Source organism: Physella acuta, unplaced genomic scaffold, assembly GCF_028476545.2.
Source record: "Physella acuta isolate Inbredline_101_S28 unplaced genomic scaffold, ASM2847654v3 ptg001654l, whole genome shotgun sequence".
Classification (NCBI taxonomy): domain Eukaryota; kingdom Metazoa; phylum Mollusca; class Gastropoda; family Physidae; genus Physella; species Physella acuta.
This window is the reverse complement of record NW_026733168.1, coordinates 67,368-91,860: the sequence shown is the minus strand read 5'-3', so window position 1 is coordinate 91,860 and position 24,493 is coordinate 67,368. Positions and strand designations below refer to the sequence as shown.

At 34.1% G+C, this 24,493-nt stretch overlaps 1 protein-coding gene across 2 annotated transcripts; it reads right to left on the bottom strand.

Annotated features, from left to right (window-relative positions):
- Window positions 1–4,547: 4,547 nt before the first annotated feature.
- LOC131929598 (uncharacterized) lies at window positions 4,548–11,403 on the bottom strand. 2 transcript variants are annotated; one of them, XM_059285889.1, is made up of 6 exons: window positions 11,368–11,403; window positions 9,742–9,841; window positions 8,918–8,969; window positions 8,601–8,695; window positions 7,419–7,576; window positions 4,548–6,786 (listed from the first exon to the last, which is right to left on the bottom strand). In XM_059285889.1, exons 3-6 carry the CDS (start codon window positions 8,958–8,960, stop codon window positions 6,723–6,725), a joined length of 360 nt encoding a protein of 119 aa, XP_059141872.1. In that variant the 5' UTR covers window positions 8,961–8,969; window positions 9,742–9,841; window positions 11,368–11,403; the 3' UTR covers window positions 4,548–6,722. The 2 variants fall into 2 exon arrangements, with proteins under 2 accessions (XP_059141872.1, XP_059141871.1); XM_059285888.1 differs by lacking the exon at window positions 11,368–11,403 and having other exon boundaries at window positions 9,738–9,896.
- Between the last annotated feature and the right edge of the window lie 13,090 nt (window positions 11,404–24,493).

The following is a 24,493-nucleotide window of genomic DNA, read 5'->3' as shown; positions in this document are numbered from 1 at the left end:
GGTAAACCAGAATAAACAAAATGCGGAAAATTAATCCCCCCCCCCCATTTCCTCTCCCTAAGGGCTCCCACTTCTGAGATTAGCGCCCTTTCCTAAGGGCTCCTATTTGTTAGATTAGCGCCCCTTCCTAAGGGCTCCCACTTCTGAGATTAGCGCCCTTTCCTAAGGGCTCCTATTTGTTAGATTAGCGCCCCTTCCTAAGGGCTTCCACTTCTGAGATTAGCGCCCCTTCCTAAGGGCTTCCACTTCTGAAATTAGCGCCCTTTCCTAAGGGCTCCTATTTGTTAGATTAGCGCCCCTTCCTAAGGGCTCCCACTTCTGAGATTAGCGCCCTTTCCTAAGGGCTCCTATTTGTTAGATTAGCGCCCCTTCCTAAGGGCTCCCACTTCTGAGATTAGCGCCCCTTCCTAAGGGCTTCCACTTCTGAGATTAGCGCCCTTTCCTAAGGGCTCCTATTTGTTAGATTAGCGCCCCTTCCTAAGGGCTCCCACTTCTGAGATTAGCGCCCCTTCCTAAGGGCTCCCACTTCTGAGATTAGCGCCCCTTCCTAAGGGCTTCCACTTCTGAGATTAGCGCCCTTTCCTAAGGGCTCCTATTTGTTAGATTAGCGCCCCTTCCTAAGGGCTCCCACTTCTGAGATTAGCGCCCTTTCCTAAGGGCTCCTATTTGTTAGATTAGCGCCCCTTCCTAAGGGCTTCCACTTCTGAGATTAGCGCCCCTTCCTAAGGGCTTCCACTTCTGAGATTAGCGCCCCTTTCTAAGGGCTCCCACTTCTGAGATTAGCGCCCCTTCCTAAGGGCTTCCACTTCTGAGATTAGCGCCCCTTCCTAAGGGCTTCCACTTCTGAGATTAGCGCCCCTTTCTAAGGGCTCCCACTTCTGAGATTAGCGCCCTTTCCTAAGGGCTCCTATTTGTTAGATTAGCGCCCCTTCCTAAGGGCTCCCACTTCTGAGATTAGCGCCCTTTCCTAAGGGCTCCTATTTGTTAGATTAGCGTCCCTTCCTAAAGACCCCAACTTAGACAGCAGCACATATGAAGAAGTGGTGTTTCTAACTACATCTTCTATCCCGGTTGCAAGTTGTACATGATATTGTTGTATTCTTATAAATAGAATAGAAAAAAAATGTGTTGGTGCTGGGCCTTTAATTCATTGGCTGCTAATTTTGAATTTGGTACCGTTGTATTAATTTAATGGCTGCTAAATTTGAATTTGGTACTGTTGTATCAATTTAATGGCTGCTAAATTTGAATTTGGTACCGTTGTATCAATTTAATGGCTGATAAATTTCAATTTGGTACCGTTGTTTTAATTTAATGGCTGATAAAATAAGATTTTGGTACCGTTGTTTAATTTAATGGTTTTAAAATGACTGTAAAATTTATATATATATATATATATATATATATATATATATATATATATATATATATATATATATATATATATATATATATATATATATATATATATATATATATATATATATATATATATATATATATATATATATATATATTGTATGTTAAAGGACAATTTGATGCAAATGTTTTCATTCAATAAAGAATGGTGCATAGAAAATTGTTTTAGTGATATTTAACTATTTTTATAATACTTAAAATTGATTACCATTACTTCTTATTTTATTGAGAACAATTTTTCATTTAGAACTTAACTACCTATTTATGGAGAGAGAAGGAACCTACTTATTTCGAATAAAATTACAGAATATTATTTTAATAGTGCTTCAGAGACCAATGAATTCAGTACGAGTATCTTTTGAACAAGTCTACAAGTAATACTATCAAATGTTGGCTACCCCGCAGGTACATTAGCAATACAGTCAAAAGATTTACATAATTCAGAAGATATTTTATCCTTACTAAAAATTGACGTCATGCTAAAATTACACCTCTCATTAATCAAACACAAATTGCACGGTAAACTATTTTTTTTTTAATTAAGCAAGACAAACAAACCAGAAAAAATAAGCCATATGTAATAATCGTTCTTAAAGCTGAGAAGAGAAAAAATTGAAAGTTAAATGAAAACCATGTGACAATCAATAACAAATATTCATATAAACTAAAATCATTCTAAATACTATGAATATTTGGCCGTGAGATATTTTTTAAAATCATTTGACAATTTCATTTCTCCTTGAGATCATTAGTCCTGATATATTTTGTGTGGGAAAATTTGTCTGAGATCATTTGTCCTGAGATCATTTATCCTGAGACAGTTTGTCCTTATTTCATTAGTTATGAGACCGTTTGTACTGAGACCGTTTATCCTGTGGTTTGTTTTTGGAAGGACTATTGCCATAGAAGCAAATACAAAAAGCAGGAATAAATAGGATGCAAAGACCCCTTAAGGTGTACAGTGGTAGGGGACATTCGTAGTACACACTTCTGTTTGTTACATCTTGACAGAAGGCGGAGAATTAGATTGTTTACTTACATGTGAAATTTAATTTTTCTATCTGAAACAGTACTCATGTTATAGGCTTTTGAAAAATTGAAAGTAGAATAAGTTCCACTTCCGATTACCGGAAATTGCTGAAAAGTTGGTACTGAACTACACATTTTATATAATATTTATCTATGAAATTTCATCAACACACACACACACACACACACACACATGAACAAAATTGCAAAACTATGTGTTTCATACTCGGGGAGGTGAAAAAGGTCGAGATTTGTAAAAATATCGATTTTTTTTTGCACAATTACAATACACTCTCTATACTTCGTACACGAGAAAGTAACAAGGAACCAAAAAGAGATGTTATGTATGAGATAAATAAGAAACGGGACATCGTATAGTTGAAAGAGTGCCGACCTTTGTAAAGATTTGTATTGAGCGGGTTTCAGAAATTCTAACTTCACACTTGGTATTTTAAAGCACTTCCGACTAAACTTTTGCTGTTTATTCGTATTTAATATATATATATATATATATATATATATATATATATATATATATATATATATATATATATATATATATATATATATATATGTGTGTATATATATATATATATATATATATGTATATATATATATATATATATATATATATATATATATATATATATGTGTGTGTATATATATATATATATATATATATATATATGTATATATATATATATATATATATATATATATATATATATATATATATATATATATATATAATTGTTATAAAAAAGTTACAACTCTAACTAATTCTGACCCTGCCGCAATGATAATATGATCGAGATCTTGGCCTACCTACCAGTTTTTTTTTAATGTATGCTTGAGTGATGCTTTGTTTGGTTAGGGGTGTGAGGGGGAGGCGGGTGACATTTGTGGGACGATGTTACGAAAAGGGGTCGGGGGCAGTGGCGTAGCGAGGTCAGGTGTCACCCGGTGCGGCACTTAATGGTGTCACCCCCCCCCCCCAGAGGCGTAGTGACCCTTCCCGGGGGCAAACTTTCAAATTTTCGATTTGCACCCCACCCCCCTCGAACTTTCGATTTGCATCCCCCTCCCCTCAAGCGATTCTCTATATATTTTGCTATTTTTTGCTTTGGTGTCACCCCCCTAAATGGTGTCACCCGGTGCGGTCCGCACCCCCCGTCACCCCTTAGCTACGCCTCTGGTCGGGGGTTAAGAAATTCGTTCAATTTCTGACTTCAATTTTAGTCTCCCCAGTAGTAGCATACCTTCGGTCATTGCAGGTACCTAGACATTAGAGTACATTACAAGATAATCTCTGTGTGCTAAGGTTGGGGAAAAGTATTGTTCGGTTAACAGATAAGAAACTCAGTGGACAAAGGGAAGTAACAATGACATTATTTTTGTTTTTTAATTTACTGAATTGTCTCCCTTTAGCTGCAATACGAGTGTTTTATGACATCCAAATGTTCTTCTAGCTGGATCTATCGCGTAGTTAAGGCAAACAAATAGGGCTGGGCATAGAGAAATTCTTTCTTTGTATGCCAAGGTAAGTGAAACAGATGAATTCTACTTCATCTGCCCCGTGGATCTTGGGTATAAGTGGAAAAATATGCGGGAAAAATAAGTCTAATACAGACTTGTTCAAGAAACATATAAAACAATATGAGCTGTATTTTAAAATTATATCAAATTTTTGTATTTATAGACTAATATCAATTATTAAATACTTAATACTTTTTTTAAATTTTAAGATTCTACTTAATTAATTACATGATGTTTTATTTTAGAAATATGTCCGATAAAGCGATTGAACTTTGGACAAGTGTCTTTCACTGTTTTCATGATAATTTGAAAACCCTTGGATCACGTCAAATATCATGTAAAATATCACGTCAAATATCATGTAAAATATCATGTAAAATATCATGTCAAATATCATGTCAAATATCATGTACAACCTGGGCTGGAGAATGGCAATGTTTTGTTGTATTTTTTTGTTAAACATTTTAACTTGAATATTTTTAGGGAGAAAAAAATAAACACACCATACCATGAGCAAGAGAAATTTATTATATCTTGACAAAAACTGACACCGGTATCATTGTATTTAAAAAAATACTATAAAATTTTTTGTTTTATGGTAAGTGTAAAAAGATTATGTCTATTATCAAATTGAAAAAAAATAAACATAATAATAAACAAGACAAACACATCTATTATCATGTTTCACTAAAACAAGGAACTATGTAACCTTGTTTCTTGTTAACATCCAACTAAAATACAAATTGTTGAAAACAAGAATCAGAAGCACAACATAAAATTTATGTAGCAATTAAGTAAAATGTAAATAAGAAATGAATTATGACTTAAAAAAGGCATCTGTGAAATCCATTCAAACAGGGTTATTGAGCAGGTAAATATAAAATAAAATCTGAGCCTTTCAACAATGCTGATCATATACATGTAGGGTACCAAAACATTGCACTTATATTGTTGAATACAAGTAATGTTGTAAGTGCTTAGTGATTCTAAACACATAATGTATCACAAAAATGTGACACTTTACCCACCTATACTCCATACAATGTTTAGAAACATATTATGTATATAAAAAAAAATTATTTCATGTAAAAATAAAAAGAAATAATCATAAAACCACCCCCCCCCCTCTCATGTCAATAAGTAGACCCACAATATATTAAAAATAAATATATTTAGTAACATTTTTTTATAATTTTTAAAAATGTTATTTTACTCAGATAATAAATAAATGTTGGTTTTTGAGTTACCTTACACAGACACTTCTAGGTTACAAATGTTGTGTCATTTTTAGCAAAGAAACAAAGACATGCTAAAACTAATAAAATGTTCATCCCTCAAACAATTCAATAGATAAATTAATCTAACATTATGCTATACTATAACTGCAGCAACAAGCATCCTAGAAATCACTTCTCATTTTTAACACACTAATCACAGCACCAGCTTTTAAAGTCTACAACTATGAAGAGTAAATAATTTTAAATTACAATTTTTATCTTTCTGATTATTCTTTTTCAAGTTTAAAAGTTAATACATGAAAACTTATTTTTTTAAATAATAATAGGAATAAAAAAATTTTTTTTGGACATTTGTACGCCAGTACTGGAATTAAATTTAAGCCTCATACTATGTTTAAAGTAAAGCGCTGTGTGCTTCAACTTATTAATACAACTAATATAAGCAGAAGCATTTTTTTGTTGAATGTTATTCATACTGTATCTATATGTATGATGCAACACATGTCAGTTTTCACAAAAGGGAAAATGGCATTTAGGAAACAATCAGCTGTGTCTACAAGAAACAGGTCTAGCACCCACAAATTTGTATGTGCACAATCCCTGTATCATAAAGTCTTGGGACATGATAACATACATGTATTGTAGAGTCTTGGAACTACACTGGATTCTCTCAGGAGAAAAGTTCTATATGGCTACTACAATCATTTTTGTCAAGGTTTTTCTTTCTTAATTAAAGCAGTTGATTAAAAGCGGACTGATTTATTTGTGCTGTCAACAACAATGATTTTCTCATGTTTTGTTTCTCAAGAATAGCAGTAGATTTAACAATGACCGACTGTTTTATACTGTTTTAAGGCTGAATACATGTATGGAGGGAGTAGTGCTATAAACTTAATGGTTGAGAACATGGAGAATCAGGAGGAATTACTAGAAGGGAGGTAACTGCTGGAAAGCTTAGATTAATTAGTTTGTCATCAACGACTACATGATTTAGACAACAATTGCATATTTCGTGTACCAATGTGTTATAAATTCACTAGTTCATCTAATTATTTCTAGTTTTTTTTTATCCCAGCTTATCTTGCCGCAGCATGAAAGATAATTTCATGGAAATTTTTCTCACAATCTGTGATGTTTGCGATCCCATAAAATTACTAATTATCACAAATAAAACCACAGTTTTAACATGAGTTACAGTGGTTTATAGATCATGTAGTTCTAGTTTCATGAATCAAAATTATTTACACAGTTTGGATAAACACAAGCAAATTAATCTCTAACACATAGGGTAGGCCCTATTAAAAAGCAACAAAAAAAACAGGAACAAGTGGCTATAAAAAAAAAATCTTCAGTATATTTACAAAATAAAATTTAAAAAATACAATATATAATTAAAAAACAAGATGATTGAAAACTTTGCATATTAAAATAAAACAGTTGTAAATCTCAATAATAAATCAGTAAAGCATATTCAATTTGATTACCAAAAGTAAGAACAATTTACTGAACGTGCCGTATGGCACCGTCTAGGTCAATGTTATCAGCCAGTACACCCTCATTAGCACTGAAACAAGACAGAGTAAGATATAAATAGACCATGGGTTTATCCCTTGTTTTGTATTTATAAGCTTCACTTTCACTTCATTCCTCTTGCTTGCTTAGTGTGTCATAGGGGAAACGAGGAATTTAAATTTATACCACTTCTACCAAAACTGATTTGTTTACGAGGAATTAGATTTATACCACTTCTACCAAAACTGATTTGTTTCAATTAAAAAGAAGCTGAAGCTGTAATTGACATTGACCTTTAACAGAATTATATCTTTAATTTTTTTTTTTAAATAATTAATGCTTTCTATATTTTAGTGCTATTAAACATAAATTAAATAGTACTAATTCACTTTTTTAAGAAAAACAAATTTGCTCTAGCTATTTTTCTGTGGATTTCAAAACAACAACATTTTTAATAGAAGTGTTTTAACAATATTGAACAATATTAATACTGAAAATCATAAACCTTTTGCTGAATGGGGAAACTTAAGTGAATAAAGTAGAATATGAGAAGAAAATTAAAAATGGTAAAAAATTTCACATAAATGTAAATTACTGTTTTAAAATAATACGTGTGGCTGCCTACATAATGCTCATCCACACCTGAGTGGATTAATTATGATGATAAGCCCGTGACATGCTCACCTAATTGGAACAATGCTTATGTCTTTAGCCTGCTGCAGGAGTTCCTGGTCAAACTCCTGATGGTCTAGCACCTCCACCGGCGTTCTGCCGCGGAAGTTGACCACCACCTTGTAGCAGTCCAGATGGGGATAATCAGGTCCAAGGCAAGACGTTTTCAGCTGTTTGATAACACAGTAATTAAACTATGATTATAGCATTATAATTAGTAAGACATGAGATTCAAATTAATAAAAAAATTTTATCGTACACTATAAAGTTTGTCAAATTTTACACTAGAGTGAAGCAACTGAGAATATGTGGATGGACCAGATCTTACATTTTTCTGTAGCCTCTTAAATAATTTTTGAAAAAAAAAAAATCGCTTTTTTAAAAATTAGCAAGGTAGCTATGACTGAATCAGTGGTTTAGTTTTATTATAGTTAGTGTTATTGAGAAGCAATTGACTGTTCAGTAGAAATGTTTCATCTGCTATATTTCTTTCGATTCAAATACACTGCAGGCTAAATGAGCGGACTTAGTTGGAAATTATCTATATCAGGTTATATTTTTAATGAATTTTCTTTTTGCCCTGTTGAATATTTTAAATTAATGAAATTATTTTATTAAGCTGTTATATATAATTTTTTATTTGTCATGGCAAGGTTTGAGTTTGGTCAAAATATTATTAAATACAGTAATTGTCGTTTTTCACACCTCATGTTCTGCTCGATATTCTCAGCTTTTAGGCCAAAGAAAATTTACAAAGGGCAAATTGACATCAAACACTAATTGTCCATTGTTAAAACTAGATCAGCCTCATTGATTAATATGCAAAAATAATGATGACAAGTATGTGGTTGAAATGATCATAAAACATTGTTAAAATATGATAACCGGTATCAATGCTTTTGGCAGCCATTATTACCATGATGACGGTAAAAAAAGTAGGTTTAGCAACAGCCTAAAGTCAGCCTAAGCTATGTTCCACTGAAAAAAAGTCAAGTTACAAACTGAGACCATTAGGCTAAATACTGCAGGCAGTTATATTACCATTATTTGCATCTCTTTAATAGGGGCAATTAATTTTATCTTCAATACGAATGGCATAAATAGTGATATTGGCAGAAAAAAAACATAATACAGTAATGTGATACTGTATTAGGCTATGCTACCAGCCTTTTAAATGAACCAAAACAAACTAACTTGAAATGCGTCCATTTGAGTGTAAACAATCATCTGTTTCTGACTACCATCAGGTAACATCACAGTGGTCTGGATGCCGGCAGACACCGCACCTTCTGAAAGAGGAATAAATTACATTTTTTTAATTGATAATTTAAATAATAACAAAAATGCAAAGTTTATTACTTTTTCTATAACAAACATATTAATCTTAGAAATGTCATCAAAATAATAGACCGGAGTTTAAGGTTATTTTTTAATTTATTAGCTGCGAGGCTGTAGTGATTAATTCATTTAACCAACCAATTAAAAAAATGAACATCATGAACTTGTTTTACCTGCATTCAATGTTGAACTATCCTTCGCTGGGTTGTTGCCCATTTCATAATCCTGATTGCAAACAATAAATTTAAAAATCTGAAAGTTTGTTGTCTTTTAGCAACTAAAACTATGAATTTACTTATGCAGTTTGTTAGAATTTTAAACATCTCAAAACATTCTGGCTCAAACATTGTTAGGCAAATTGTAAGAACTAGTACTTAGTACTACTTAGCATTAGTAGTACTAAGTACTAGTACTTAGGCCTCTAAATTAAACTGAAGCCATATTTAATTTTTTTAAATTCACAATAAAATAAGATGACACTGACACCTTAGGTTTAGCTGAAGTAAGAGGCATCTATAATAATGCAGTGGCACTTTTTTACAATGGTGTGAGGCACCACTGCTATAAGAATATGTAATCTGTAATCAGAAATCTGCAGTGTCAAATAGTTCAATCAACCACTAGCTCTACTGGTGGTGAGATGAACTTTGCAGACAGGTATCCTTTTATGTATAAACTGATTTAACATCAATGCATTTGATATGCCTAAATTAGCTAAGCCAATGCCAATAACGATGCCGAGAAAAATCGGACAAATCAGCTTTTCCCTACCCCTGCATTTTCAACACTATTTTTAGCATGCTTTTATTGTGTTTATTCCAACATGTTATACAATATACATCATTATGTTTGTAATTGAATAACCTTTTAAACTGTTTAAGTTAGGCTAAGTATTGGGGAATGATAAACTTAAAATAGATTTTTGATAAGTTAAAATAAATTTATATTAGGCCTACGGTAAGTAACAAAAAATTTCTAATTTACAATAGTTACCTACAATGTGTGATCACACAGTCTGCACTGGTTGTGGCCAAAAGTACACCATTACACATTACACGGATGTCTCTCACTGAAGTAAAGAAATTACAAAAGGTTTTCTGTGAATTAAGAAAAAATTACAATCATAAACATGTCTGCCATTAAAATCAAGAGTAAGTACATCACACACCTCATCGAAAAAAAAAGCCAGACACATTTCCCCCACCCCTAAAATGAAGTCATATTTTAGGCTACAACACTCTAAAAAATTGCAGTTTTTATTTTTTTTTTAAACATTGATTTCTTGAGTTTATTGATCAGTTTCTGTTTCAATCGTCTGCGGATATTAGTAGTTCACTACTAATAGTCTTCATTAGAAAGCTATTCATACTCTTACAAGGCATTTTTCTGTGATTCTTAAATAACCCTGAACCCTAAGGCTAATGCCTAAAATAGCGAACTATATAGATCTAGATCTATAGCCTTCTGAAAGCTGTTTGTACTTTGTAGTTAACTACAAATAGACGTTCTCTAAATATAATATTATAAATAATTAATAATAGGTCTACTATCATCTACTACTATGATTTTAGAACTGATGATGACTAATGAAAATAAATTGTATAGGCGGCCTATAATTATTTATTAGGCCTAATATAATGATATATTATAATTATCCAAGGCCTATTGCCTAGGCCATCTATTACTTGGTAAATTATATTAGGCCTAGTGTAATAATAGTAATATAGTAATATAATTGTATTTTAGAATTTTAGATCTATTTAGTAGCGTATAAGACGGTATAACTATAAATAATATATTAAATAGATCTAGAATTATAGATCTAAGTATAGTATAGTATAAACGGATAAAACTATTAACTAAATAAACTAGGCCTATTAATTTAATTAATTAGGCCTATAATTTATTTATTACAGTTGTTGCTACTAGCCACTAGCAGTGTAACACTAGCCAATTCATGTTTTTAAGACTGTAGACTAGACCAGTGGCGTAGCGAGGTCGGGTGTCACCCGGTGCGGCACTTAATGAGGCATAGAGACCCTTCCCAGGGACAAACTTTCAAGTTTTCGATTTGCAGTCCGCACCCCCCGCCCCCCCCCCCCCCCCTCGCTACGCCCCTGGACTAGACTACTGAGTGTAGACTGTACTGTTACTGTAGACCAGTCTCTGACTCTAGCTACTAACTAGATCTAGATCTAGATTCTAGAGTCTAGATCTAGAGTCTAGACTCTCCTCTAGAGTCTAGACCTAGAGTCTAGATCTAATCTAGATTTCTAGATCTAGACTCTCCTCTAGACCTAGAATCTAGATCTAATCTAGATTTCTAGATCTAGAGTCTAGATCTAGATTATTCTTCTAGAAATCTAGTCTTGATTAATTTTTATCGTCTTACAGTGACTTACAGTCTTACTTAACTTAACTTAGGACTTAGGCTAGGTCTCTTAGTCGTCTTAGTGAGTCTTAGTCTTAAACTAAATTAAATTTATATCTAGATCTAGATCTAGATCTAGAATCTAGATCTAGTTACTGGTTTCTAGATAGATCTAGATCAGAAATCAGAGGTTTAGGCCAGATCTAGAAACAGAAATCTAGAACTAGACTACTAGTAGATCTACTAACTTACTAGAAATCTACTAAGCAATAACAAAATATTTTCAAAATAAACAAACCGGGAGTGATCTCCCCTAAACTTTCTCGAGAATTCTTTTACTTTTAGAATTATAGGCCAAACACTACGGCGTCTATGGGGGGGGGGGGGGGGGGGAGAGGTTGGGGGTGGAAACGCGGGATATAGAGTCTAGATCTAGACATGATTTTTAATCAATTTTTAATTACTTAAACTTTTTAAAATAGAATATAATCTCTTAGAAAAAAAAGAATTGCGCACTAAGTGAGTGTTAAACAATCTGCGTATAAGAGTGCGGAATATTATTAGTACTTAATAAATTCATTTTCGTTTTTGGAGAAATGGGAAATAGTGTAAATTACTACTTCCATTCAACGGAAATCACTCAAAATTTGAACGAAGGCAGATAATTAGATCTTATACTTACATGTGAAATTTCGTTTATCTATCTGAAACAGTACTCAAGTTATATGCTTTTGAAAAACTAAATGTAAAATCAGAGTTTCTTCCAGGCATCCCCAGCCCCCCCCCCCCCCCCCGAACGAGATGGAATTTATATGGTAAGCATACACTTTTACTAGTGTCCGCCACCCCAAAAAATGTTGACCGACCCCCCCCCCCCCCCCGACAATATCAAGTACCCCCCCCCCCCCCCCTCACGGAGAATAAAGTCTGGAAGAAACACTGTGTAAAACAAGTCCCACTTCCGGTTATCGGAAATCGCTCAAAAGTTGAAACAACTACACATTTGAAGAGCATTGATTAAGGGTTCTACTGGCAAACATCATATTGAATGATGTGATTCCACGAAGAGACTTATTGTCTACAGGAACCTTATTAACAGGGACCGCTTTGTCATGAGTGGAATTGACTGGAGATAATTAGTAGGGAGCCAAAATGACGGGAGCCTATTTGTCGGGAGTCATAAAGGCAGAAGCCATTTTGAAGGGAGCCTAAATGTCGGGAATCAATATGACGGTGCTGGCCCTTTTGACTCGTTTATCAGGAGCATTTTGTCGGGGCCGTTTTTTCATGTGCAGTTTACACACCGCACGGGGAAAATGATGTTACCCGACTAAAAGCCTTTTGTTGATAAACATTATTAAAAATATTAACCAATCATCAAGATATTGTAATTCAAGCGGATAAAATTCTTGATGAATTAGCCAAGAGTCCTTAAAACTTGAGTTGCGTTTGTATTTAAGTGTTTTTAATCGTACTTGTATCCGTTTATTCCGACTGCTTCTGCTTCACCAAGAGCTGACCATTTCCATGTTTGTACCAGCCCACATATTTCCTTGGGGATTCCAGTCTAGTGCCTGTGTCTGGTGATGTTGCTGGTTGGTTTACGCAGGGTGTGTCTAATCCATCACATTTGCCATTTTTGTATTTCTTTGCCTATATAAGGTTCTGCCCAGTTTTTCTCTACATTTCGACATGAGTATTTTTTTTCAGGCCACCTGTTCAATATGCGGCAGTAAAGTAAAAGTCAAGTTCCCTTTTAAACCCGTCTATGGGGCAAGTGACGTAGAGTTCACCTGTTTCTGTGACCTCGGCATATGAAGGGAGAGTGTGGTCAGCACTATGCCTAGTCGTCTATACTTCCCCTAACGTGAGGATCTCGATACTTACGGGTTAGCAGTCCAGCTCTCTACCGCTAGGCCACTCCGCCCCATATATAGTTTGTGTTATTCTCGGCGTCACAGAACCATAGATGAGAATAGATTACACAATGCTGTTAAACATCGTATTTTGCAGTGTTTCTTCCCTTTTTGCAGTGTTTCTTCCATTTATATATAAAATATATACTTACAACAGTGTCCGCCCCCTCCCCAAACAAATTTCAAGTGCCCCCCGGAGAAAAAAAGTCTGGACGAAACATTGGTTTTTTGGAAAACGTAGACAGTACTCTCATTATACATAAGGAGAGTTCAATAGAACGAAGTTTTCATCGTGTTTTTTTTTTCAAATACATGTAGGCGACTAATTTTAAATTAGCGTGACACGAAAACACAACGTAGTTAATACTATATGATTTTTTTTATTCCCAACTCATCGCATCAATACAAGAAAAAAGTCAACATGGTAAAATGTCTGACGTTGACGCAATTATCAACAATACACTTATACAAAATGTGAACGGACAAGGCCAATCGAGGAAAGGCCTACGGAAAAAAAAATCTAAACACAAAAAAACAAGTTAATAAAAAGTCAAGTGACAATTTAAGCGCAATTTCCTTATGTTATCCATAACAATTATTATTTTTTTTGTGACCGAAAGAAAGGATATTTTTTTGCGCTAAAAAAAGACAACTATGTTAACCTATATCAACGGAAATAGTTTTATTTTAACGAGTAGGCCTACAAGATGCTCAGTTTAAAAAAGTAGTAAATATTTTTTGTGACCGGACGAAAGGATATTTTTGAAAACTTTCTTCGGCAATATTGTTCTAAATTATGGCAGAAATTGATTGGTAAATGTTTCAAGTCGCTAGGTGGTCTGGTTGCCGAGATATGGGCCAAAAACTGCATTTTTTTCCCGAGGTTTTTTTGCTTTTCCGTGAAATCCAGGAAAGAATTCCGGGAATTTTTTTGGCCCACAATCATCCTCGGAACTTGCTTAACATATTAGCTTTTGGAACTAGTCCTCGATATTGCTTCGTTGAGGAGGAGATACGACTTAAAGCTGCGGACACACATCCATTCATTCATTCATTCATCCATCCAGAAATGACGAGTTAATAATCGCAATTGTCCGTATGGAAATTGGGCTAAAAAAACCCAATGATGTGCACAAGTTTGTTTTATAATTTTTCTATCCGGTGTTCAAATACATATGTAACAAAAATCGAAACTGCTGTTCAAATTATCTTATATTATGTTTATACAAAATATTCAGACTTACTCTGTATTTGATGCCATTATCTTCATTTTTTTTTATTTCTCTTATAAGAGTATAGAAAAGGTTTTATGATCGTCATAAACTCATTTTTTCTCACACTGAGTATAAATACTTAGTTTTTCTATCATGCCCGTCTATCTGTCTGCCTGCGTGCCTTCTGTTTCTTTCAGGCATCTCTTCGGGGCAGTACCCCCCACCCCACAATCCGCCCAAAGCACGTCTACTTGCCCTCTGTCTGCCCCCCCCCCCCCCCACCCCTCGTCCACCCGCCGGTATGTCTGCCTTTCCATCCGTCTGTCCGTCTGTTTGTATGTAATAGATGAGACAAAATTATGTAAAACTGAACAGGACAAGAAATTTCTAACCATTAGCGAACTCATCGTATAAGAGTTCGCGATTAGTTGAGCAAATGTTTTTTTTTTGGGCAGTTTGAAAAGTAATAGTGTGTATAAACATCCCCAAACTTCGTATATTAGTCAACTTTGGTGGCCAATTTGTAACGTCCACCGCCCTGTGCTCCGCCCTCCCCCCCTCCCCATGCACCTCTCGCGGAAGCATCAACTGACCCGACCGTTAGACTGTCAGTTTTGGAGCTAGTGACCGATCCCTGGGTCTGTATACTGAATATTTTACAACAATCTATGTTTTTGTTTAAACTTGATAAAAGAAATACCCAAGCATAATTTCCTTTCAGTTACTATTATGTTTGCCAAATTACTTACTAATTTATGTCAATTTAGCAACGTTTTTTTTTAATAATTTAAAACAGAAGCATTTAATTAATTCAGTCCATTATTTTACAATTACCAAACCCGAGGTAACCCCAGGTATGATTCATTCCTATCCTATAAGAAGTGAGTCAAAGCCTGCTTACCGTTACCTTTGCTCACTCATTTCTTTGACCTGATTCTAGATACGTCGGGAAGCATGGTTAGGTTAAGTTGGTGAAAAGTAGGCCTTCTTTGTATTCTGTATGGAAAGTGTCAGTGTTTTATTTGAAATTATAATTACTGGTGTTTGTCTACAAAGCTATATTAGTTTTAATAAATTAAAGACCTATAATTAAACTCATACTGTGTTTATTTATAGTTATTGTCAACTATCGATTACTAGACTATTTTCAAACGTAACCAGTTTCGGATTTTAGATAGGAATAAAATTATAAATATATATGACAATATATTAGATATTTTATTTGTATTAATAATTCACTGTACGATTATATATTTAATATTGATAACTATTTTAAAAATGAATCAACACAGTGTTATTTAAAACAGTATGTGCGAATTTATCTTTGCCGCGGGCCTGTGAAAACCGTTGCTATGTAATCCGGTTGTACGCTGTTGTCAATGTACACCGTTTGCTCATCAAAACAATCGTACGCTGTTAATTAACTAATTGACTTTACACACATAAATAAAGATTCAGTTGAATTTTACAAGACATAGTTTATACAGTCATGGCCGTACCATTCTCAAATACAAAGCTTCGTGTCCCCAAAGGTTTTCAAAATGTTTTGGAAGCTTTTGCAAGAGAAGTGCTTCGATCTCAACCCGAAAATATTCTTGAATTCGCTGCAGCTTATTTTGAAAATATGTTAAAAGTCCGAGCCGGTAAGTTGTTTATTTTGCTTTTTGTTAACCCTGTTAGATCTAGTATGCTCTTATTAAAGGCAGATTCAGTTAGTTTTACTTTTATAAAACTTAGGCCTATAAATACTATAATACTAAAAGAGATAAAAAAAATTCACAAGTAGTCAACTAAGTCTAAGTCTAAAAATCTAGCAGCTAAAAAGTTGCCAATAACCAGTATTAGAATCGAGATCTACCTACACAATATTTACTAAATAATATTTGAACCAAAAAAATAACAATTAACTGATCTCTGTGAAACAATAGCTTACACTTCTTTTTTTAAAAAAAAAAAAAAGATCTAGACCTAGATCTAATTAAAAATCTTTTTAGCAGTCCCAGGCTTACTTTTTAAATTATTGAAATGGAAAGTAAGCTGTAAGGTATTCTAAATTCTAAAATAATTTCTTAACTTAAATAATAGATTGAATTATTATAAGAGCAAAAACTTTTGAATTACATTTTTTGCACCACAACATAATTGTTTTGACATAGCATGAATGGTGTTTCAAAATGTTCTAAAAAATGCATTTTGCAAATGGTTTTACAAAATAATTTCTATGAAATACAAAATCAATAAGATTCTATGCACAAATACTGAAAGAAGTAAACTCTCCAAAATTGGCCCTGCAATATCCTGACCTCGATTAAAAACTTACATTGTCATTGGGCGAGGCAATGGGGTGATCTCCCAGTGTAGTGGTGGTTATTATTCTGGAATGGAATATGAATAAAATAACAGTAAAAAACAGTAGAACAATTGAGTGGTCTGTCGCGCTGTTCCGAAATCCACCCCAAGTACTGTAAACCATAGATTTTTTGGCCATATTTTTTATTTAGGCCCTATAGAACGTTTAATTATTGCTAAATACCGTTTTACTTATCATTTTGCATTGCTAATTATTTTTAAGTGTTCTGGATAATTATTGCTGCTACCAAATATTGTTTTCGTCAATTTTATTATTTTCAGAATCATTTTTACTATATCTAGATCTAATTAATTATCGAAATTCTTTTGCAAGTTTTTGTTTCAGTGTTTCTAAAAACATTATACTAATTATTACACTTGACTTCATTATTTATATTTAGATCTACTAATTTAAATCTACTATTTATTTCTATTTCCTTCTGTCGATTAAACTGAAAATTAATTTAAAACATTAATTTAGTACAATCGACTATATTTATTTCAACAGTCAAATATACCACGGTTTACAGTAACTAATGTTTACAAAACTTAATAAACATTACCCGATGATTTTCGATGCTATACTGGGAGATTACAGGCAATAGTTAAAAAAGAAAACACTGTTAGACTTCACTATCTGATGGCAAGTTGTTGGACATATGCTAGGACCATCATTTAGGTCTAAAAGAGTTAAATGAATCCTACTTCTAACATAAGGGGTCATTCATTTATGACGTCCACACGCGGGGGGTCCGAAAAAAACTGACTTTTGTGGACGCATATGGACATTTATAAGGATTGGGGGGGGGGTCCAAAATCCTAAAAAAATTGCGGACGTCATATATGGATGACCCCTAATACCTAAATAGGACTTAGACTAATGTTATCCCAAACCTTCTTGCCTCTGATAGCCTTACCTTCAATAGATGTCTTACATAGTGGGAAAGAGCTGCTTGGGTTAAACCATTAGCTGATATTTTAAAGAGGGAATTCAACTTTATTATCTAAATAGATTTAAAATAAATGTTCAATTAGTGGTTGCACAAACATTTCAATATTTAAAATTATTAAAATCAAAGCTCTAATATTTATAGATTCTGTACTTCAAGTTAGCAAAATGCAATAGATGTCCTTATACTTATTTAAGTCATGATTCTACATTATAGGCCTACTAATATCAACTGTCAAAACTATTCCAACCCTTTCACCAAAAAAATGTTTTGTTATGTTCAAGCAAAAAAAAAAAGTTATAATTAGTATTGGATTCAAGTCTGGCATCAAGGTATTTTTCTCTAATATTATTGCTGTCTAGAATAGAGTGATGGCACCATCTTTAGGTGCAGGGTCAAGTCTAGTATAGAAGTAAGGTTAGGGTAAGGGGCTGTGTTAGGGCATCAATATTAATAAATGCTAGATGCTAGAATGTACAATTCAAAAAATTATATAGGCCTATTCATAATATTATAATAGATATCATTTAAACTCAATAAAAAAAAATTGTAGACTTTTGTGTCTGATATAGGGGCATAAACTAATGTTGGTATTAAATCCTGTGTTACAGACTTTTTGTAGTTATCTCCCTTATTCTATTATTTATATTTATTTTGGTAGTTGTACTTTTAACTGAAATAATAGTTTCCTAAAGAAGTTGAGTATTTAAAAACTATTGAGATTAGCATGTTCACTATTTTAATGAATTTACTGTAAGTGTATAGCCTACAAATTGTTTGCTATCAATTCTCGTACCATTTTGAAATAGGCTGATTCTAATTGTATTGAATACTTTATAAGGAGCTGCCTAAAATAAGAGAATACAGTAGGGTTTATGCTGTTGAGACTACATCACAACATAAAACAACATACAAATTAGACCATATATTTGAAATTTCTGTTGTCAGAATATTCAAATATAATATTAATGTTAAATACTTAATAGTCCATTGATTCTAATTTATTACTTTAGTTGTGTAAAAAAGAATAAATGTTTATTTTTCTTTGCTTATTTAAAATATATTAAGTAGCCTAATAATACAACACATAACCATTTTTTAAAACAAAATGAAGCAACATAAAGCTTGTTTTTCACAACACTTTAAATACCTGTTTTTCATGTCGTCTCAACAGCAGGCTATTATTTGTTGTTTTCTGTGATATCTTTGTAGTTTTTTTAAAAATATATTTTAACGTCATATTATCCTCTCCTTACAATAACATGCATTGGTCACCAGCAACATCTAATCTTCCCTGCTCCCTGACCTGTCACATTCCCCCCTCTAGTTTATGTCACATTCCCCTCCCCCCTCCTCCCTTTTTAAAACTGTTGTACTCTAAATACACTTTGACACCTCTGTTTTTTATCACACTTTTAAATATTTTTAAAATTTTTTTGGCAATTTTAAATCCAAATGAAAGATTGCAATCATATTTAAGTACACAAAATTCATTATTAAAAATACACAAATCAGTATATAATAATAGACAACACTTCCCCACCTATATTGTATGTCTACACTAGTAGTTCAATGAAAATTTACTTAATTCTCTACATACTTAGATTTGCAGAATATTACTTTTCTAAAAGATGCACCTTATGAAAATATATTTTGATGATTTCCATATATGGCACTGGATCTTTTAAAATACCTAGAACTTTTACACGCGACACACTTCAAATATTTTCCCACTTTCCTCATTTAGTACAATTTAATATTGCTAATGATGAAATACAATTAAAACTGTTTTGTATGACATGTATAGGTATCCAAAAAGCCTATAATAGTCAAACTATTATACATATCTTGGTGTTTGTCATAAAATGCTAAGATATGACATACAAGCTATATATTTAAAATATATTGTCTTCTGCAGCTAGTTGTAAACTATGATTTATATCATGGTGTGTGGTATGAATATGTAGGGCCTACCAGGTTCTAGAACATATAATATTTGTTACAGCATTTTAGGTTTAAATCAAAAGTATTGTTAAAATTCACACAAAAAGTTTCTTAAGCATGAACCATGCCTAGTTTCTACATGAAGAAGAAGAAAATTTGGTGGAGTATTTAACTTAAACACCAAGTAACCTACATGTAGGCTTATAATATGGCCCTCCAGAGCTGAAATAGTTTTCTATAAAACCGGACTAGAAATCTATAAATCAAATTATAATTTCAATAATTTTACGTCATGTATTTACCTGAAAAAGATGTAAACATAGGGCCTACCTATGATAATGTTTACAGAAGAGACTATTTAATTTAGATAGTAATCTGTCAAGCCTCTTTAATTAGGATGATTTTTTTGTGTAAATAAATCTCAAAGAAAACGCCAGTCAAGCAAGACAACAAGATCATGAATATTCATGAACTAATCAACAAGGCCATGAATTAACTAACTAATCAAACGTGGCAGGTGGCGGGTTCTAACCGTGTTGATTTATTCCTCGTTCTATCGCAGCTTCTCTTGTGGGCCTATGAATAGATGTTTATTTATAGTGCAAACATTTTACAGGGGGCACCACTCTCTTAGCTAACCCATTTTTTTTACACCCATCGTCTTCAGGGAAATCTGGCAAATATAGTCTACATCCGGGCGAGTACTGCGTGGCTTACGTTAAAAAGTTGTATCAGGAGATATAGTCTACATCCGGGCGAGTACTGCGTGGCTTACGTTAAAAAGTTGTATCAGGAAATATAGTCTACATCCGGGCGAGTACTGCGTGGCTTACGTTAAAAAGTTGTATCAGGAGATTCTCGTGAAATGTTGCTGGTGTATTGTGTAATCAATAGCCGCCAGATATTTCTTATGAAGCCTCTACTGTGAAGTGTATAAAACATGTTTTAAGATGTTTTAAGTTGCTCATACCCAAAACAACCCATCTACTTTACATAAGGTGACATTGTCATAGGCTAGAACTACGCTGTAAGACCCCCATAACCTTGACATTTTCAAATACTTATTATTTGTCGTACAGGACATGAAGTTTATCCATCAAGACCCACATAATCTCTTCGGGGGGGGGGGGGCATTGCGCCGCGCCCCCCCTTCCCCCCCCCCTCCGAAGAAAGTCTACCGTCCCACCGAACGAAACGGAATTTATATAAAAAATATATACTTCTGACAGTGTCCCCCCCCCCCCCCCCCACCCGAAAATTTCAAGTGCGCCTCCGGAGAAAAAAGTCTGGAAGAAACACTGATCCCAACATCCTCGTCCATCGTAAGGTACACAAGCCCTACAACGTATTTTAATTTCTTAACCGCTGGGTGTGCACAATTCAACTTAAAATTTTATAGAATTTTTTCCATCTAAACTTAACTTAAATGTATGTGGCCTTAATTAATGTATGACACAACTTACGTAACATGAATAATGAATATTTTAAATTACGGAAATGTGCACCCTAATTGGAGGGAATATGTTTTAATAATCCCAATATTCATTTTAACCTTAGTGGGAATACTTTTGATAATCCCCATTCACATAAACCGTAGCGAGAGTATTTTCGATAATCTCTACATTCACATAAACCGTAGCGAGAGTATTTTCGATAATCTCTACATTCACATAAACCGTAGCGAGAGTATTTTCGATAATCTCTACATTCACATAAACCGTAGCGAGAGTATTTTGGATAATCTCTACATTCACATAAACCGTAGCGAGAGTATTTTGGATAATCTCTACATTCACATAAACCGTAGCGAGAGTATTTTGGATAATCTCTACATTCACATAAACCTTAGAGTAAGAGAGAGTATTTTCGAAAATCCTAATATTCACATAAACCTTAGATGAAGTATTTTTGATAATCCCACACATTCACATACAACTTAGTGGGAGTATTTCCGATAATCTGTACATCCACATAAACCTTAATGGGAGTATTTTCGATAATCTCTACATTCACATAAACCAACCACCTCTATTCTGTCCCAGTACATTTACTCTCTCTCTCTCTCTCTTTCTATCTCTCGCTCTCTCTCTTTCTATCTCTCGCTCTCTCTCCCCCCCCCTCCCCCATCATGCCAGTATTTCCTTCCATAGATCAGTGATCGATCATTGAATGTTTTACCTATCGTTGTTTCTCTCCCTTCAAATATTCTCTCAATGGCTTACACATTGTATTGACAACGTCAATTTTGTCTTGTTAAGTTATACATATTGATTATGTTAACTTTTGTTTACGTCAAGCAAAGCTACTTGGTCAACGATTGTAGGGTTAGGCTAAGTGACTTAATAAACAATTAATATACATATTGACTGAGTCAAATATGCTTGATTACGTTTTGCATATTAACGTAATCAACAGGTAAAAATGATAAATCTTGACTGGTTCAAATGTGTCTTAATGCGTTATACATATTGCCCGGATCAAATGTGTCTTAATACGTTATACATATTGATTTAAATCTCCAAACTTGCGTCCACACATAAAACAAATAGCGCCCTAACCACCCTTTTCCCCACATACCCCCCCCCCCCCGTATACCACCCCACCCCCTCTTCCCTGTTCCCAGTTGTCCCATTTTTTTCTTCTTTTCCCTATTTTCAATTTCGGCGTGTTTTTCTTCAACCCCCCCCCCCCCCACCCCTTTCAGTTACTGGCACATCTTTTCTCACGACCCAATCAATAGAATTATCCATTGAGCACGCCGTCTGATTGGTCGATAGATCTAGCGATATTTGGTGCCAAAATTTCTCGACGTTCGCTGTACAAATTTAGCGAAAGCTGTCGTTTGGGCCCAACTAATTTGATTCTCTGGTAGACACTCGTTCAAATCACAGCACTGTTTTACAATCTCATCTGTATGTGTGAGGTTTTACATTGTTTATTTCTGAATGCAGTAAGTTTTACGCTGATTTTTCGTTGAAATCTTATGATTCACGTAATGAACTCGTTAAATTCTTTAAAAAAAAAAAAAACAACAAATATATTTTAAGCCGATGATGTATGTGATTCCGTTATTGACTATGTTATCGATCCTCTTCGCCCGCGGTAGTATCGTCACCAATACGATACCAAAGTTTACGATATTTTCCCTGACCTTGACACCTCGCGTATTTACATCCCAGAAGGTCCGATAACTCTGTGTCTAAGTCCGTGTGACGCGATGAGAACGGGACTGTTTTATAGACTTCCGGGTGGGTCTCTTGTGACCAGTGACTGTAGGCCGGAGTTACTGTTCTTTAAGGAAAGTGGGTTTTGTTTTGGTTGTGATAAATTGTTGAAAAAAAAACCGCAAATATAAAGGTAATAAAAATACTTCTCTTTAGTGTTTAAATTATAGGCCTACACATTAACACTGTAACGGATTTGAATTACATCGATATAGTTTTTTATTTGGATTTCTAAAAATCGGACTGTGTTATTCTTTTGGATATGATTTAATTTTCAAGTTGCCAGTGTTAAGTGAGTTTTGGTATCAGTCAAGTTTTTTTTTTATTATACGTCACTTGCTTGTATTACGCTTCTTACGACAAGTAAGGTCTTAATATAAGTTTCTTTCATTGAGTGATTTGTTGTTTAGATCAAGTTTCTTTCATTAAGTGATTTGTTGTTTTGATCAAGTTTCTTACATTAAGTGATTTGTTGTTTGATCAAGTTTCTTACATTAAGTGATTTGTTGTTTTGATCAAGTTTCTTACATTAAGTGATTTGTTGTTTGATCAAGTTTCTTACATTAAGTGATTTGTTGTTTTGGTAAAACTTCTAATTATAAGTGATTTGCTTAGATCAAATTTCTCCCGTTAAGTGTTTTGTTATTTAGATCAAGTTTCTTATGAAACTTTTCCTACGACAAGTGACTTCCTGTACCCTTTTTAAATGGGCAGAGAAAAATGTCTTCACACTCTTAGGTAGAAGGTGGGGGTGGGGAAGTTAATATCGTTTTTTTTTAAAAACGTGACGTGTCCAAATGTCAATAATTCTTGCCATGTTTAAAGCTATAGTTGGGATAATGACACGTGCACACAATAATTATAACGCGACTCAAAACAATTAAACATTTTCTGAACCTTTCTACATTTTCTCAGACTTAGACATTGCATGATGTTTACGGTGCTGTAGGCTATATCTTCCATGATATTCTCACCTTAATACTGCATGTTGTCTTTGACATGTCCGTAAGGAAACAATTCCATTTCTGTACCAGTAGACCACGCGTATGTTAAGAATAACAATCAAATGATTTATCATATGGTTTCACTTAACAAATAACAATATAATGTATGATAATCGTTTCTGTAATAATGACGTTGTGCCATTTTCATTGTGGCAAATTTCTGAAACATTAGATGATATTTTCATCTCTAACTGCAGTTTTGCATGTTGATAATGAGGAGCGTTTGTAGAAAGTAAATATCTCTCCTGCGTGTCCATTAGTGTGTCCGTGTGACGATGGTCGCATTAGTGTGTCCCTGTGACGATGGTAAACATCTCTCCTGCGTGTCCATTAGTGTGTCCCTGTGACGATGGTGCCGTGTCCATTAGTGTGTCCCTGTGACGATGGTGCCGTGTCCATTAGTGTGTCCCTGTGACGATGGTGCCGTGTCGCATTAGTGTGTCCCTGTGACGATGGTAAATATCTCTCCTGCGTGTCGCATTAGTGTGTCCCTGTGACGATGGTGCCGTGTCGCATTAGTGTGTCCCTGTGACGATGGTGCCGTGTCGCATTAGTGTGTCCCTGTGACGATGGTGCCGTGTCGCATTAGTGTGTCCCTGTGACGATGGTGCCGTGTCGCATTAGTGTGTCCCTGTGACAATGGTAAATATCTCTCCTGCATGCCGCACTAGTGTGTTCCTGTCTGTGCCGATGGTGCAGTAAAAAACAGGCTGGAAGTGGCGCAAGTCACCTCGCTGCTGGTCTGTTAATGAAGACAAATTTAATTGTCCTGTCTTG